This window comes from Ascaphus truei, chromosome 3 (assembly GCF_040206685.1).
Source record: "Ascaphus truei isolate aAscTru1 chromosome 3, aAscTru1.hap1, whole genome shotgun sequence".
Classification (NCBI taxonomy): Eukaryota; Metazoa; Chordata; class Amphibia; order Anura; family Ascaphidae; genus Ascaphus; species Ascaphus truei.
Window position 1 is genome coordinate 45,175,550 of NC_134485.1, and position 18,903 is coordinate 45,194,452.

General features: G+C 36.9%; 1 protein-coding gene across 13 annotated transcripts in view; it reads left to right on the plus strand.

Annotated features, from left to right (window-relative positions):
• The window catches only part of ROBO2 (roundabout guidance receptor 2), a 1,224,910-nt gene that overhangs the window by 1,184,698 nt on the left and 21,309 nt on the right, over window positions 1-18,903 (plus strand). For 8 of the 13 annotated variants that reach the window (XM_075593984.1, XM_075593978.1, XM_075593980.1 and 5 more), the window contains 5 exons: window positions 1,226-1,486; window positions 4,878-5,086; window positions 14,470-14,652; window positions 15,717-15,884; window positions 16,794-17,042. In XM_075593984.1, the coding sequence (XP_075450099.1) occupies window positions 1,226-1,486; window positions 4,878-5,086; window positions 14,470-14,652; window positions 15,717-15,884; window positions 16,794-17,042 (1,070 nt within the window). The remainder of the gene's footprint in view (window positions 1-1,225; window positions 1,487-4,877; window positions 5,087-14,469; window positions 14,653-15,716; window positions 15,885-16,793; window positions 17,043-18,903) is intronic. The other 5 variants (XM_075593986.1, XM_075593990.1, XM_075593991.1 and 2 more) reach the window with 1 other exon arrangement.

Below are 18,903 nucleotides of genomic sequence, written 5' to 3' on the forward strand. Positions count from 1 at the left end.
AGGGCAGGGGTGTGCAAACTTTTTCCTGTGTGACCCCCTGCCTGCTCTCCCCCCTGCTTGCGCCCCCCTTCTTACCTTGTCTCCAGCGTTCTGATGTTATGTGACCCCGCACCGTCATTTGATGCCATGTTGCCATAGCAACGTGTCACTAGAAGCTAGAAGGTAAGCGAACTTACAGAGGTCTTGCACGCTCCCCCGGCATTTAATTTAAATGCTTTGCCCTGTAAGCCCCGCACCACCCCCAGAAAATATGGGGGGATGCGCCTCCAAGTTTGTGCACCCCTACTGTATGGTAGGGCTTGCTAGGGTAGTTATTTTCACAATAGTCCAGCAGGAGAGCAGTTAGTGAGGTAAATGAGAACAGAGGACAGAAGAGTGCACAAAAGTACCACAATGGTTCAGTACCCTTTTAATGTTGAACAGACAGTTTAAAATTCAAGTAGTAAAAAAATAAATGATAGACAATCGCTCAGTAGTAAAAAAAGGCCAGCAACTATGTTGCAATTACCAGACAAAGTCTTTAAACAAGCATGTAGATAGGAGATACAGAATCCCACTACACGTGGTCCTGTTGCCTTGGTGATGTCGGCGGTGGCGTCAGCAGATGACGTCACGTGGGCCTACTTGACTCTGGGTTACACTGTTCTTAGTGAATTATCTCTACACATTCTCACTGTGATCACAACTCCTGATGAAGCGAGAGATGGTCTCCTGAATTGCATAGCACTAATTTCACCCATCTCTATTAATCATGTTGCTCCTGAAATAAATATCTACAGTACCTGATAACAGGAGAAAAAGTTACCTACTGTTAGAAGCCCTCCCTAAAACAGAAGTGACCCTTACAAGTTTCAGTATCTGCTTCTTGTGATCTTAGACAAAATTTAGACTGTGAGCAGGGGTTTTATGTGAGATCAGAGAGCAAGCTGCAAGGGGAAGATCATCTCATCTTTATTAACTAACTATATTTTCTGTGCGGAGGAATTTTTCAATATTCCAGGGATTTAATGTACCTTTAAACCCTGATAGCTCTTACACTGTTCTGTGGACTTCATCACTATTTTGCTCATTTTCTGGTATTGAATGCTGTCAAAACAGAAAAGAAGAGCCCTCCTCTTCTGTTCTCATGCCAGATCACAACCACTTGAGTGAGCCTTTTGAAAGACAGTTGCAAATGTATTAATGTTTAGTGATGGTTTATATGTGTCGTGTATTTTATTTAAAGGTATGATAGTGATGGTTGGTGCCCACCCTTGCCAGTTCAGACATACTTACACCAAGGTTTGGATGATGAGCTTGAAGAAGATGATGATCGGGTTCCTACACCACCTGTACGTGGGGTGGCTTCATCACCTGCAATCTCATTTGGGCAGCAGTCCACTGCAACACTTACACCATCACCACGGGAGGAAATGCAACCCATGCTTCAAGCCCACCTGGACGAATTAACCAGAGCCTACCAATTTGATATTGCAAAGCAATCTTGGTAAGTTTTTCCACAATCAGTACGTCTTAAAACCGTAAGAAGCCTATAATGATTAACAGTCCATATTTCTATATCTGCAACGTTAATGCCTTCACATATTTTCATGATAATGGAAAGCTTTTTAAACAAACATTTCACTAAAAACTGGTATAAATAAAAAGTAAATACATTTTTATATTGATGAGAAACTGTTGTCCAGCAGGAAACAAATCACCCTTGGTGGATGCCAAGAATGATTATGTGTTTATTTAGAATTATAACATCATATATTTCACATACTCTTTACCAATTTAACCTGTTCATGAAGAGATTTAAATGTGTATGGTGGTGGAAACTAGGAATATATAGGAAAACTAGGAATCATATATATATATATATTAGAAATGTCTGAATTTACTTTGTGGATTGTCAATACTTTGATGTTAAAAGCAAATAAATGAAAGGGAAATATGTCAGAGATGCATAATTTATAATTCAAAAACAAATATTTTGAATATCATCATCCCATTAATTGAGGTAAAAATCAAAGACATTTGTCACCATTAACTACATGCTTGTAATTTACGTATGTCAAAATATGAGCTAACAAATCAGCCAGTTAGTTTGGTCTAATCATGTTCCACAGAACGTCTTCCTGACCTGCCTGGTGTGCCGCGCTAGAATAATGAGTGTTGGCATACAGTATATAGGGATAGCATATTCTTATGGAAATACAGCACGTAATAATAGACATTTTCAATGAGGCTAATGGACATTAAAGGCAAACTGGAATGAGAACATGAATGGTAAAAGTAAAAAAAAAAAAACAATTATAATATTCACTTTTTTAAAATGTTTTTAGAAAAGCATGGTTGAAGCAAATTTATCATCAAGAATGTGTGATTATAGAAAAATCCTCCCCAGGGATGTTTAAAAGGATTTTAATGGATACCAAGTGCATTTCACTGACATGGGAACATAACAAGAAATAAACTAAATAAGCCAATTGTAATTTGTAGGGAAATGCTAGTTTCTTGTTTTTAAAAAATAATTTTCTACACCCCTCCCTATTTAGATGTAAAACATTTCAGAACACTTCAGACTGTACCACATTTTAAAACTCATTTGATTTTCAGAAATATAAGAAATATCACTCAATGTTTAAATGTTGAGCAATGGCTAACATGGAAATGTGCATGGACATGAGTTCAAAATGTCAAATTACTTATTCACATGATATTTACTCAACTCTGATGCCTGGAGATTTTGGGCTACCACCAAAAGGTAGCCTACTGTATGTATTATATATAATGGCCAATATATACATAGACAAGATAAGAGTAGCCAACTTGGAATATGTGATAAAATACATAATACTTACAAAGTAGAACTTATTAATATATTAAACCCTTAGTAGCCCAAGTTTCCAACTAGTCATGCTCAACCCATGACTAGCTGGATATTTGGTCTATTGAAGGCTTATTATTTGTATGTGTAGAAATTATGCTTTTTGTATGTTATCTGTATGGTGTTTATATTGTATTTCAACTCCTTTGCAATGCATTAGTAGCTTTGGGAATCAAAGTGGTTTAATTATTTTGTTCCACGTGTTATAAGTTCAGCCAGTACAACCTGTGCTTACATTTTTATTTCTATAATTTACTGGAGTGTTTTTGAGGAGTGACCAAAAAATGTAAAGCAAAAAAACACTATCAATGCACATCCAAATTCATCTTGCTACTTACAGTAAATCATGCTGAATAAAAGCCTGCACATCTTAACCCCACATTTAACTGAAACATTAGAAACAGTATTTTGGCCACAGAATGATAAACTTGCCCACCACACCAAGGTACTGTGTAATCCCAGATCAGGCAAGTACTAACTCCTAGGTGAAAAGATAGCACATGAGTGTGGTGGTATCCGGAGCAGCGGCAATTATTGGCAAAAGAACTCAGTGTAGCCAGGATCAAAAATAGAAAGCTTTAATGGAACACATATACAACAACAGCGTCCATACCTCCCCGCTATGTGTTTTACGCAGCTAGTGCGCTTTGTGAAGAACTCCTTGACAAAGCGCACTAGCTGTGTGAAATGCGTAGAAGGGAGGTATGGACGCTGTTCCATATGTGTGTTATTAAAGTTTTCTAGTTTTGATCCTGGCTACACTGAGTTCTTTGCCAATAATTGACGCTGCTCCGGATACCACCACACTCATGTGCTATCTTTTCACCTGATGACATCTGATCCTGGAAGCACAGCTCTGAGGAAACGTGGGAGTCTTCATCACAGCAGCGGAAGTTGCCTGCACGCAACCATCAGGACCGGCACGGCTTCTGAAGGACATCTGCTTGTACATAGCATCCTGGGAGAGGGTGGGCTACTAACAGAGGTAATAGTATTGATTTTTTGCCTCCAGTCCCCCTCCACATGCAAGGCGATTCTCCTCGCCTTTATTTTCCTCACTCACGGAATATTCATATACCGATAAATCTCTATTTTAGCAAATTATCCGGAGCGCAAGACAGCAGTACTTTCACCAAGTACTAACTCCTAATATCATTCTTTTTTTCCCCAATATCCTCTGAGCAGAATTCCTTGTGATTCTCTCTTTAAAATAGAAGAATTTAAGTAGAAGAAATGTTTGGATTTAGTGAATTCCGATGTGCGTTGATCTTGTGGTTATTTTTTGCTGTGAAATTATTTTTCTGTCATAGGATTCTGTAGCAAGTTCTATCACATAACCCTCAAGCAAGATTGTTTTTAATTTTAACTCAATTTTACTTAAAAGTAAAATGATTGTATTATGTATCCCAATAGTTAATGCCATTTTTTTTAATATTGACCACATTTTATGAAGATAAAAATGTTGGTGAATAATGGGATGTTCGTGGGGTAAAATATGTGCTCTTTTTTACTGAGTGAAATATTAACTCAGGTATTAAGGAATCTAGGCCATAAAGTGTACTGACATAATGTATAGTACACATTTTATCATAAATAAGGATTATCAAATGTGTTTGGACACAATGTTGGCCATTAAATGATAATATCTTCATATTTGTTCATATTTTCAAACTGATAGGACAGAAAATTCCTTTATGTAAATGTATATCTACCTTTAGCAGTAACAAATATAGTACTGTCATTATACAATTAGCAAAAAAAAAAATTATGCTTCTGTAATTACAATTCATACATTATTTATGATCTTAAAAAAGCATAACTCGGAGACCAAAATATTTTCCTATGAATATTTAATAACCTCTTTCAGTCCAACTATGTAACATGCATTTGCTAATTTGCTTGACAATATGGTCGTATTGACATATCCAAATTCAGATCATGTAAGCTTGGCAACATTTCTGCGCTATTTATTTCTAAATCAATGTGTTTTTTCCTGTTATTCTAGGCATTTACAGAGCAATAACCAGCCACCTTTGGCCCCAGTTCCACCAATGGGATACGTTTCGGCAGCGTTTATTTCAGACTTGGAAAAAGACATTCAAAATCATGAGGAAGATGAAACCGAAGATGAATCTTTAGAAATTACAAGGCCCCTTCGAGGTTTGGAACATACTCCAGGTTCTAGTATGGACAATTTGGACAGCTCTGTGACAGGTACGTTTTTTTGGGTTTTTTTTTTGCATAGGACTGGTTTGTTGCATTAGCCATCGTATAACTTTAACAGTGACTCCAAATCTGGGTCCTTTTTATGTATTCATTTGAAACACAAAGTTAAGGAAGGTTTTGAAAACACTTTGGATTTGCTGCAAAAGACAAGAACATTCATGATTTTTAAATGTTGTTAAGGCATGGCATGTAAAAGAAACATAACACAGAAACAGATATATAATAGTTATATTGTTTAATTCTGTACTAAAGAATGTATTTTACTTAAAGATTTTCCAAGATGCATTTTCTTAATCAAGTACAATTAATGTGAGCATAAACAGTATATATCCCCCCCCCCCCAAATATAAAAGAGTGAGAATTGAGTATTTGAGATTCAAAGTGGCACGTGAAAGGAAACGTACTGAATGTTATCAGTGAGAATCCACTGGATTGTATGGACTGTTTATAACAAAAAAAAATCAGTCCGGTAACTCCAAATAGTAAGACTTACAGAATATCTGTGTGAGTTAACATGTTTATTAAGCAGTGATCTGTCATAACACACCTTCAGGTGCTGGAAGACAATTTACAAACTATTGACTGTATTGGGGCATATCGTGTATTCCAAGGCCATAAGGGGTTTATTGAATAGCACCACATAGTAAATACGAGCCTAATCCTGTTATTTAGTGTAATGGTGACTAATAATCCAATAATTAGAAGTGTTTTACTAAAATGTATTCATAAAAATGACCGTGTATGTTTGGGTATTGTGGGGAAGGGAGTGGTAGTGTGTGTATTGTGGGGGGAGGGGCGTAGTGTGTATTTTGTGGAAAAGTGAGAGTGGGGGGGGGGTGGCTCTCTCAGGGCCACTTATCGGGATTCTGTTTTTTCTTCTCTATAGTCTTCTCTGGACAGGGGGAGAGTGGATGAGGGGAGAGAGGGGGTGGGGAGAAATAGAGCGAGAGGGGATGGTAGGAGATGGGGAGGGGTGGAGAGAGATACTGTACCAGCAATGTTTGTATATTTTTAATAAAAAAATCTGAAGAAAAATGTGTAGGTTATAATTACTATTTCTTTACATTTTTCCTGGTGCAGCCTGAGTCCTGTAGCCGGACTTAAGAATTGGCCTCCAAGCTATTCTTAGTTTGACGGGCCTGCACTAGTGCATCTTAATATGTTGTATATACAGTATACGTCTCTCTCAATGCCCTCAGTGTTAAAAATGACTAAATTGTAAGATTAGTGTGATATGGTTGGGCCAGCCAGTTCTGCATATAAAATTACATACTGTTTTAGAGAACTGTATTTAGAGACATTTAAATCTAACACTTTGGTTAAAAATGTAAATCAAATGAAATTATCTAAGTAATATGATTAATTTTTTTAGAAAACCCTATGGCTGAAAATAATTTAACAGCACAAAACCCAGTATCAGTGCACATCCAAAGTGACTGAAACGCAACATTTCTTCTCAATGTAGTTATTTTTTATTTTCTAAGCAAGAAGCAGGATGAATTCAGTGCATAGAACCTGGTATATAAAAAATAATTAAATAAGGTTACATTTCTTTATTGAAATACACAGGAGAAGATAGATCCAAAATTTCATGCATTACCACATCAAGTTGCCATAATGAAAATCAGCATGGTGCATTGTAAGGCCATGATTATACCTAAAAACTTGCACAGCGTCATATGTAGCGGCGACAAAACAAGTAGCATAAATCCAATTAAAGTGCTCATACCAATTGTGGCAGTGAAGGGGTTAACTGGGCTTATATTAAAGGTCAGGCCCACTTGGTTAACCCTGACCCGTGTGTTAGGGGTTTAGAGTGTCAGCTCTGGGACCCAGATGTCAAAAATGTATTACTGAAACTGTATACTGATTTTGCGACATTAAAGAATGATGTGATTTTATTTCCTTTCCGGGGATGCTGGGATCGGGAGATGTCTAGGCTGTAAGTTTCAGGGTGGGTTTGGCGGAGAAAGTCTTTGCAGAATGCGTCTATGTAGCGGGGTTCCGGGTTATAGGATACCCCAAAAGTTGTATACGGTGATTGAGTGATATCCTCTGATACAGCTAAGCGCATTACTCCGCCAACCTTGTACCCTGAAAACGCTCTTACGACTCACTGCGAGAGTCCCTGCTGCAGCATCTTCCAGACAAGGTAAATGGGTATGAAGGGGTTAAAAGATATCTGCAGGTATACACAGAGTCCTTAGTATAGCATGGGACTCCCCAGTATAGCAGAGGTACCCCCATACTGTACATGTCCAGGTATCCTGAGCCTAGAGTAGGGGTTCGGGAAGGTGCTCACGCTAAGGTTATGAAGCTGAGCAGATTTGCAGTGTTTAAAAGTATTTTTCTAATGTGTGCCAGGAATGAGGCTAGTGATTTGTAGGGCTTTCTAAGTTATAGACTCTGGAAGGCACAGATGGTTACTAGGCTCGGCTCCGGTGTGTCTGTCTAGGGGCCATACTTGAAAGGGCTCAGAGATGCCTAGGTGTGAGGCCATATGGGCCCTGCAATTATTATAGAGCAGCCATATCCTGGCATGAAACAAGGCAACCTAACACCCTTTGCTAAACAGCCAGCTGCTGTGGAGCCTCGCACCATGGGGGGGGGGGGGCAGAGGGGGCTATTTCACCTGCCCGGGGAAAAGGCTCAGGGGTGGGAAACCCTGTATGAGTGTTTTAGATTGGTCGTTATGCGGTTGCTAAGGTTTTTTGATTGGGCTGCACGTTTTCTGGGACCTGGACACCAGAGGTTTGAAAAGCTCTGACACAGGTCAGATTCTTCAGTTCTAAGTGTTCTAATAGATGCATCTAAGAGTTTCATCAGTATCATCTTGTGTGATTCACCTGAGATTCAGTCCCATTGGAGAAGGGGCCTGGAATATGTTGCTGTGTGTTTGCAATTAGGAAAGATTCGTTTTGTTATCCCAGTTTTCCAAAGTAAGTGTGTCTTTTTACTGTATTTTTGTGTAACATTGTTGTGTGCGTTCATTAGGTGAATAAACGCAATTTATTTTTATCTCTCTGCTTGCTCAATCAATGATCCCGGTAATTAAAAGGTGTAAAAGTGGCGCGCCATACTGCAAAGCACACGGCTGAGGAAGAGACATCCAAATTTGTTTGTCTCACGCGACGGCCGTATCACGTGAGCGGTTTAGCCAATGAGGGCGAACTACTCCCGGCCTCGCCTCCAGGCCTGTCTTCTAGCAGCGCAGGGTGACATCAAAAATAGCGCTGCTGCCCTGCCGCTGAGGCTCGCCTGCTCGGATGCTGAGGCTCGCCTGCGCGATCGGGGGGCGGGGGGAGGCGGGGCAGTGACATCGTTGGGCCAAAAGCCCGCGAAGCGCCGACGTCAACTTCACGGCGTCATGACGCTGATTGGGTGTTTTCAGCTGACAGCGCGCTGATGAACAGGCTCTGCTGTCGGCTGAAAATCCCAGCTCCTCATCACGCCTGCGGACGCTCACGGGAGACCCCTCTCAAGACATCCTCATTGAGGATGAGGGGGACTCATCGCGGAGAATCCGCACGGCTCAGAGCGGCTCCCCCCTCTATGGACGCAGCCTTAAGCAATACGGACTACAGACAAAAAAACATTCATGATGCTTTCCAATATGTAGAACTGTTTGCTCCACTGCTCTCCATCCATACACCTTAACCACTTCTACACATCCATACAGAAACTACTGCTATGAGAATGCACAATAATATATTTATTATTAAGGATGGTGCATACGGCTAATGCAGCAATAATTTTTTTTCAGTTGTTGAATGCCCTGCAGATTTTTCCTACTAGTGCTATTTCTTTCAGAATATATTGTTATATTGATATTTCGCTTCATTAGAGAATGCCTTATTGTCATTTTCAGAGATGGCTAAATGTTCTCTATCAAACAAGCTATTTACCTTTACTGCTCATATATTTAGTGCATTATAGGCACAAAATGCTACCTGTCATTACTTTAATAAATATATGGCATTAGTTACAAGCTACAACATTGTCATACAATCACAATTTACTTGTACAGTATATGAAGGAGGTGAGGAGGCTTTGTAGTGAAAGGACTGTACAATTTAAATAGTTTGGTTGTATTGGAAAATAACTGTACTGGGTTATACCCAGTACAAATTGTCACATTGTCATTGATCTTCCTGGTAAGAAAATTCAGCAGTTGCAAACAGCTATGTTTCTTTTTAAGATACATATTTTACAATGAGGCATGCAAAAAATGTGCCACACAATTTCTGTTTTCCCTTGTATGTTTCATATCTTAAGGAATGTGTTTCCTTATCTCAACACTGCAGCTCAGAAAACACATCATAACTGCCACTGAAGAAGGATGTTGCACAAATGAAGCTGCAGCACCTATGAATGTACACCCTATCTTTTGTTGAATGAAACATATGCATAGAATTCTCGTTTACTGTATCTATCACCACAATTTTTTTCTTAACACAGTTGCAGACCTGTTTGTCAGGTTAACATGCCCCTGCTTAGGCTGGGGTTATAATACTGCTGCTACTTAGAGCAAAGTTAGTGGATTAAGTTCAACCAAAAACCCCAGTAACATATACTCTGCTGTCATTTGAACTCTATCCAGTCAGAGATGGAATGATTAAGACCCATGTAACACCCTTCCCAGCCTGTTCAATGAATAGACCATAAGGCCACTTCTGGCACCAAATGTGTCTTAAGGAATAGCCCTTCTTAGTAAATATATGGCCCTAAATATCAGTTATGGGTCTAATTTGTCTTTTCGCATGATAGTTTTGATATTGCTAGGAATTCTGAATGATATTGCTTTACATTGTTATTAGCATTTAATATGAATAGATTGCTGTAAATTCACACGTAGTAATCTAGAATTACTTTGTTGTCAACAAATGATTAATACACTACATGTTCCTATTAAAACGATATCATAGAAAGGTCTAACACAAGTAATATGGATAGGCTCATTCCAAAATGATATGACATCCACTGGAATCATTTTGAATATTTATTCTCTTGCTTAATTGTTCACTCTTTCCTAGCAAAACATTGGTAGAATAATCTAATGCCCACATCCATGGTGTGGTGATTTGATATCTATCTTCATTCCTTCTCAGGCTTGATTAATTCATTATGTGTAATATATAATTAATGATCTCATCCTCTCTTCTCCTTTAATTACTCAAGTGTCTTCATCACTTAAATTATTCTTTTCATTTGTTTCGAGACCTTGCCTTTCATTGGTCCTTCCAGCCATCCTATTGTATCCTGTTCTATGCTTAGAACCATCTCCTCTCTTTCCCATTTGTCTCACTGACTTCTAAAATTCTAAAACATATTTTGTTTAGATTTCTGTGTATGAAAATCCCTTCTAATTCTCAAATGTGGTTGGCAAAGGTACCACACTATTAAACCTTACCTTTCCTTTCCATACTATAGTAGCTACTATTTCCTTGTATAACCTTCCTGTAGCCATATTAATACAATGATAATGATTCAAGATAAGCATTGCATACAACCAGTTTTTACTTTTATATCTGTATTGTACTTGTATCCTCCTGCATTTTACAATGTTTATATACCTATGCTGCAAAAGGTTTAATGTATGAGCAATGCTCTATGAGTGTAAGATGATAAGGTTAGTTAAATATTACTTTATTGTACAATGGAGCCCCGCCTCCTTTTTTTTGCCCTTGTGATTTGGTGTACAACTCCTGTACACATTATAGGGGTGATAAAAGTTGTAGATGAGTCTCAGAATCAACTGTCAACCGGTTTAATTATTTTGCTTATGAATTTTTAAATGTGAAGTAGATTTTGGAATTTAAAAAAAACGTCCCCCCAAAGAATCAGCTTAAAAGTTGCACCCTGTGATAACAGTTAAGCCTTATTCCATTATCATAACATTACAGTACATAGCCACAAAAGTCAATGAAGTTTAACACAGGCACATTATTAAAGTTATACCTAAACTTGATGTTAGTCCCATCCAGACACTGAAATAGAGCTTTTGTAGTTTACCATGTACAGTATAGATAGGTGTAGTACAACAGTTAGGCATAATTTAAGTAACATAGTGTTGTTTCTCTATATTCGCTCCACTTCAGTAAAGCCCCATTTCAAATCTGAATACGAGTAATATTAAGACTTAACATCACGTTATTGGAAGATAACAAAAACATTATGTGCAATACAATGACTTTAAGCCTATGCAAATGAGATGTAGCTCATGTTGTTTTGTCGTATAAGCTTTCAGGATACCATGTTAACCCTGTGAAAATAACATCCATTCCTGTTTTAGGTAATGTCATGTTATTAGCCCTGATTTAATGGGGCTCTGTGGATCTTGCCCTAAGAATTTACTTAACATCATAATATTTTGAAAAAACAAAAAATACTTAGGATGTCAATATTTGATTTAACGAATCCATTGAACATAGAGAATCTAGGGATAATTGTTTTATTCTTCAGATAGTTAGGCAGACTGCATTTAATAAAGAAAATGTGGTTTGTGAATTAAGAATATGCCTTGAAAGGGGAGAACTGCAAGTTTTTGTAACTCATAAAAATGGTAATACAACAATTAGCAGGGTCATATTATAAAACACAGACTTTTGCTTAATGGATCTAGTGATACGCATTCATCAGCAAAGCATGGGTTTAGCATAAAACGGCATGTAAATGAATTGATGACTGACCGTAAATTAATTTTAGTGCTGAAGATGTAATGGAGAGACACAGCAAGATGCCACTTTATCAATGTATTTTACTGCTCAGCAACATTTTAGCAACTACTTAATGTTCTATGTGCATTTCTTTTCTACCAGCTTGAGCACATTGAACAATGATCTGCAGTATAAAAATAAAAGACAGAAATACTAACCCTGTAAACACAAATAAATAAGTCATAATGGCATTGGATTGATTTTTATCACATATTTAGGTAGACATTTATTACATGCCAATGTCGGACGTTTTCATAAATTATCCCAATTTTTAAACTAATGTTGTACAAAATATTAATGTTATGTAGCCGTATAGCTACTGATTCAATGCACCAGTCACTTACTTGATCACTGTTCGATAGGAAGCTAATACGAAGACTTGTTGGAGAGGGGTTGCGACCTATGATCATTTTATAATATATAGGGCCATATTAAGTATGTGGTATTAAGCCATAAGGCATCTTAGTAAATATGTTTTTCAGAATTTAAAAAAATCTTCATCCTTCCGACTGTTTTGGCATTTGCCCCATACAGCCCTACTCTCAATGGAAAGATTTGCTTTTTTGTGTGTTTCTTGCTAGCAAATAGCATGTAAACTTAGTTTTCTTCAATCTGTAGCTTTTCATTAAGGATTTAAAAAGAATAAATAAATATACATCTGTAATTAATATGAAAAAGTGCATAATAATAAATGTTTCAGTTGTACAAAAGCTATACCCTTTTAATGGTTAATTAGTTAGAAAAATGTGTTTAATAAACAAGGGTAAACCCCTACCATCATACAATGTGGAGTTTCCAACAATACAACTTCACATGATCGTTTATGGCTCAGCCAGTTACCAAAAGAAGGCGCACAAGTTTGATTGTACTGCTTTACATTTTATGCAGAACCAAATTTGTTTTCTACCATCTTACCTGTGGTGATTTTGTTGCTGTTGCTCTATGAAGCAAGTGGTGGGAATATCTCACAGATGCAGACTCCTTCCAAGTATGTTAAGTCTGTGATAAGGAAGAACACAAACAGCTTGTGTAATATGTTGGAGGAGACTACTTAAACTATACTCCACGTTAGTAAACTCGTTTTTAGGTTTACCTCAAAATAGAACAATTGTATTAATTCCCTAAATTCACATAGAAATATGTTGACTTTCTGAAGTGATTGTGGTTTTACAACCATAATTTTTTATCTTACAATATAAAGTACTGTATGTGTTTGTGAATAACTCATAGAAATTGGTGATATTTGTCTGTTAATTTCACAGGTTCTTAGTTCACATTCTAGTGATTATTAGCATGTTCACTGTATTTAGATAGAGAGCAGCAAATTGCTGGTAAACGATGAGTGGGATAATAGTAGCAACTTCTGAGTAGAACCCACTTTGAATCATAGAGACCACTTCTTCTTGCCTTAGGCAAGTATGTTTGACCCAGATTTGCTAAATAGTTCTAAGCCAAGACTGTTTACAGCCATTCCACTAAATAGGCTATATACAATACTTTAAGGATTATCAACCCTAAATAAATATGGTCCTTAATTTTTTTTTTGCCTCATGCTACAAAAATATATTTTAAGCTGTCCAAGTCAGGGACTCACTGGGGCTTATTCATTAAACTGTGAAAGTGCCGATCATGGCACTATCGGACAGACATTCCAATTAATGTTAATAAGAGTTTATGTGCAATAGTGCTCTGATCGGTACAATCACAGTTTAATGAAGTACCCCACATTGTCCATACAGCTTTTTATATATTGAGCCCTACATAAAATCTAAAAGGCTTTTATATTAAAAAGTCAAGTTCTGTTTAAAGCAACTAGGGCCCAGATCCACAAAGGTACATCAACTCCGGGCTCCTAATGAACTGTTATCAAAATCCATAACTGGGGTGATGTTCCCTGAGGTTAACGTGAATCCACAAAGCTAATTATGTGCAAAGACAATAGCTGTTGGAGATCTCATTGGAGTACCATGTTAAGTTAGCACTGCCTTCCATTAGCTTCAAATAACACGGTGTGAAGCCTGTTTTACATAAAAGTGGTGTTACTTCTATCAGGTCCCCAAATAGCTGGTTAATTGAAGTAAAAAAAAAGAGAAGACAGGAGAGGGAAAGAACCCTGTACATATCAATGTTCGTTAGATCATACCTAAATGTAGTCTTACACTTATCCAGACCTTGTAAAATACCCTATTTCAGGGTCTGGATATGAGTAATGTCACCTTTAGGCATGACCTAACTAACGTAACGTTTCATCCCAGCGTTAACTATAACGGAGCTCTGGGGTTAGGTGTTTTTAGTGCACACTTCATTTTTATGTCTTTAGCACCAACGTCTTTAGTAGTAACGCAAGGGCTCGTTACGACTGAAAACAGCCCCTAGCTGTGTTGACCTTTGAAAATACCCCATAGCACTTAATAATGCGTTAACTTTAGCGTGTCATTAAGTGAATAATTAAGCTGTCTGGATCTGGGCCTAATTGTCTGATGTTTTCAATGTTGAGGATCGTCAGTTTCTGTGATTATCTATGACATTTGAGTGAAAAATCTGTGTGCCCAAGACAACGTATGCATCACGTCGTCGAGAACCAGATTTATCATTTAAACTTATGGACAACGTGCAACTGTTTACAACTCATTAGACCAATGCCTTTATTTTTAGGTTCAATGGTAAACGGATGGGGTTCTGCATCTGATGAGGATCGTAACTTTTCTAGTCATAGGTCTAGTGTAGGTAGCTCGTCCGATGACTCGATATTTACCAGCGGCAGCTTTGCACAATCACTGGTTGCAGCAGCAGATAAAGCTGGTTTTAGGCTAAATGGAACTAGCCTATCAAGAACAGGTTTGTTGATTTAAAGTTGGTGCCTTTAGCATGAGGTGTGGCTCTTTTCTCCCTGAACTTCCTTTCCTCTCCATGAACTTTTGTCATGCAGCTGCCTTTATTTAACATGCATGGCATTTGGTGGATGGACACTTACATTCTAAGCACAAACTTCGACTCTAATGTTGATGAACCAGCAGCTTCTAAATCTTTTTCTGACTTCTCATTTGCCAAAATAATTAACTTTACCTCCTCCCATAGATTCTTTCATTGCTGTCACTGCAAAGACTGCACATTCTTGTAAGCAATTTTTGATGATTCCTCAAGAAAAAAACATTTGTTTTCGGAGACTAAAATCTAATTATGCCCTGCTTTATTTTAATTGTTATTGTATACTACAATATGCACACTTGAGGTGTGATGCTGTATGAACACTTTCACTCCAAAGGAAATGTTAGGCTTTAGATTAGGTTTCAGTAATGCCCATCTGTCATTCAGTGTAAATTCTGCACAGTGATTAAAATAGTTTTGAAAGGCCACATCACATCCTATGTACTGAGTACATTTCACTATTTTAATTGGTTTCTTCAGAATGACACTTAAGGCATTTCCTATTACTAACCAAATACCTGACAGCTAAGCAACATTCATTATACCTGGAATGCTAATACATACAGTACATTGGACATGGGTGCTTGTAAGTACTTATGTTGATAAGATATCACCCAAAATAACAAAAATGTATTGTATATGGTGCCAGAAGTATAATAGTAACGATAAATTCTGAAGCAAACATCAAATTCAAATTGATATATTCAGCAAAAGCAGTCACAAATAATCAGAACTACTGTACATTTGGGGAAAGTGATGACACTACTAAAAGTGTTGGTTATGGAATTCATTTCTATATTTTATATAGCACAGGACATGGCAATAAAGAATAACAAATCTATACTACCTCTTTAAAACTTCCCTCTGACAGGAGGAGAAACTAAAAATGTGGAACATTTGTCAGGGGACTTTAGCAACAATATTAATAGAAAATGTGCATTACCATTGTTACAAATGTGTTACTTTCTCTCTAGGCAAAATGCACTCTTTTACTCAGAGGCCTCGACCAGCAAGTCCCTTTTCTACTGATAGTAACACAAGTTCAGCTGTGAACCATAGCCAAAGGCCACGACCCACTAAGAAACACAAGGGAGGTAGAATGGACCAGCCGCCCATGCTTCGCCGAGAAGGAATTGCAGATGGTAAGTTTGTTTCTATTGCTCAGTAACCTTATGGCCAAGTATAAGATTGCAATACGTGTGACTGGATTTGATTGTCATTTGGACGACATATGTATGTATAATTCTGTCAATTAACTAGGACATGTATTTTAAAACAGGCTACCTCTATCAGCAGTTGCACCTGTCATACTTTACATCTGTTTACAAAAGATAGCACAATATCATTCAGTGTCAGGGAGAGAAATGCAACACATGGATATTATTAAATAATAAAGGGCTTAAAAATGTTGGCTTAAATACAGATTCGTGAATTTGTATGATTTTATGCTGAGAAATTACAATGCAATTTTTGTGATGAATTGAAGTTAGTTACAAATACTGTAGTTTGATTGACTAACTTTAAAGAATATTTAAATACTTTTCTATGGTGTAAATTTCTGCAGAGTATGTGTGCGCAAAATCTTAGAAGTACAGTACAGATACCTTTCCTCAGGGTCCTGTGTCAGCCATATTTTAGAGGCAAACAAGAATAGATGCAAATTAGGTGCATTCATCTTTGTGCAAATGCATTGGATAGTCCTTAAACCTGGTCGATATGGTGGTCACTAAGGAGAGGTTTGAGAACCACTGTCATATGCCGGAAGAAGCAGATGTATGTCTTTGTTGTATTTTGTCCTTGGATTATTGTGAGAAAAAAAAATCTTTCAATTCAAAATTGTCATGACAATACCTTACATTTTTGCTCACCCTTTCATGCTTTTGCAGTCATGTTGTGTTATTGTTTATCTAATGTAAAATATTTTCTCTCCACAATCTTTATATATCATTTGACTGTGCTTTTAAGAATGATGTAGTCAAAATCTCAATTCGTAGTATTGCCAGTTGAAAATAAATATGATTTATTGCTTTTTTTGTAATTTGTTTTTATAGATCTGCCACCACCACCTGATCCTCCACCTTGTCAAAGTCTAAGACAGCAAATAGGACCAAATCAAGGTGGCTGTAGCATGGGGGGCGCAACAGAAAGGAAAGCAAGCTCTCTTGAAAGGCATACATCAAATATGGATGAGATAAAGACCTCATTGGAACGCCATACCAGAACATCTTTAGAACGACAACGACAAACACAAGAATGGCTTGGCTCCACAGAACGACAAAACAAGCTGGCATTTGGATCAGGTAAGATAACAAACTATCATATATTGTTACATTATAAAATCGATGCTATAAATCTCAGGGCTTTGGTAAAAATATTAGTTGTTAAATTAATGAGTCATATATACATAAAGAGGTTTTTCGGTTATAAAACAGAAACATATGGTCAAAACTGAATTTAATAAACTCATATTATATATTTGCCTTTATCAAGTTCATATCTTAGTGCCTAATTGTCTATTAAAGGTCAAATATTTGTATCAATTTGATTGAAGGAAATGTTTATGTAGAGTACATTTAAACAAAATTACAGATGTAGCTACAGTAGACTTACTGTCTCTGGCAGGAAAGCCACAAAAGTGAAATTCTGCGTCAGTGGACACGGTGTCTCCTGAGGTCACGCTGCAGGGGGTCCATGCTTCTGAATGTGACATCCTGTAGCGCTAATCCTCTGGTGGCACGACCACTGCGGTCTCGTGACCGTGGGTGCTAGTGGCACTGAGGACATTTAGGTTAGATGTATCTGTACAGCTTATCAGGAAGTTACTGTGATAGTTTTTTTTTTTTTTTTAGCACAGAACGATTTGGCTTTAAGATGTGGCATGTACTAAAAATGTTTAATGCTCCATCATCAAAGATTTCCACCTAAATCTAATTAGAGGGTAATGACATGCTGAAAATTATTCCCATGTCTGTTATATTTAAGATATACTTATCCATAATTCTGTTTTTAGTTTTTCTATAATTGCACATTTAGAGCGCACATATGAAGTGCACAAATAGAGCACATATGGAAATTAGTGGCAGATCAGCTGTTTTCTTAAATATCAATGAGAGCAACAATCAAGATAATTAGACAGGTGTGGAAGCTATTTATGTATTAATATTTCATATTGTATTCGCCTGTAATTTAGCAAAGGTTTTTAGGACAAAGAATATTTCTATAAATTAGAAAATGTGCAGTTGACCTCATGTTTTTTTCCTGTTTTTTCCTGTTTTTTTTTTTGCCAAAACTAATCAAAAGGTTTTGGACAGGAGTACAGGAATAATTTGAATTTCATGAAAAAAAACATTATAACATCATGTAGTCTGGAGCAGTATTTTGCTTTCTATTTAAGTATTTGTCATTTACAATCTATTTAGCAAAAATAATGCAATTCATTTTAATATTATATTTATATTTTTCTTAATAAAAATTGTATGTATAAGTTTGAAGAAGGTCACCCAGGAGACCAAACGTCGGATTTCCTGATATTGTTTAATGCAATAAGTACATTTATTTTTTTGATAATAAGTGTACAGTGCTGGTATCCTTTTTTCTTATGAGATTGGGTTTATTCTTATAATTTGTTGTATTTACCTGTGCACCGATCAGCTTGTGAAGACTTTTCCCGGAGGAGAGTGTGTCCATCTTGTGTATGCTGTATATACTATATATATTGTTAATGATATAATTGACTGGTAAATAAACTATATAGATTCAGAATGTGCAGTAGGAAACAGATCAGTTTGTGATCTCTATGCCTAGAGTAGTAGAAACATATATAATATATATATATATATATATATATATATATATATATATATATATATATATAATATAATATATTTAACTTGTATATATTTTATAACCAGACAGGAACACAAGTAAGAGTGTTGTTAGTTGTTGTTCTACCCAACTGGAACTGATTAACTGTTATAGGAACCGAGGAGACAGGTCAGATAGTGGTAAAAATAATAATATATCATCTGAAATTATTACCAAGTCCCAGTTACCAAGCCCAAATTGAACTAGTGAAATTAAAACAAGGTTTTGACTCATTTTGGTTTAGACCCAGCATGTTCTTAAATTATGCTCGGATCCCCAAAGTTCGTGAATCCGAAC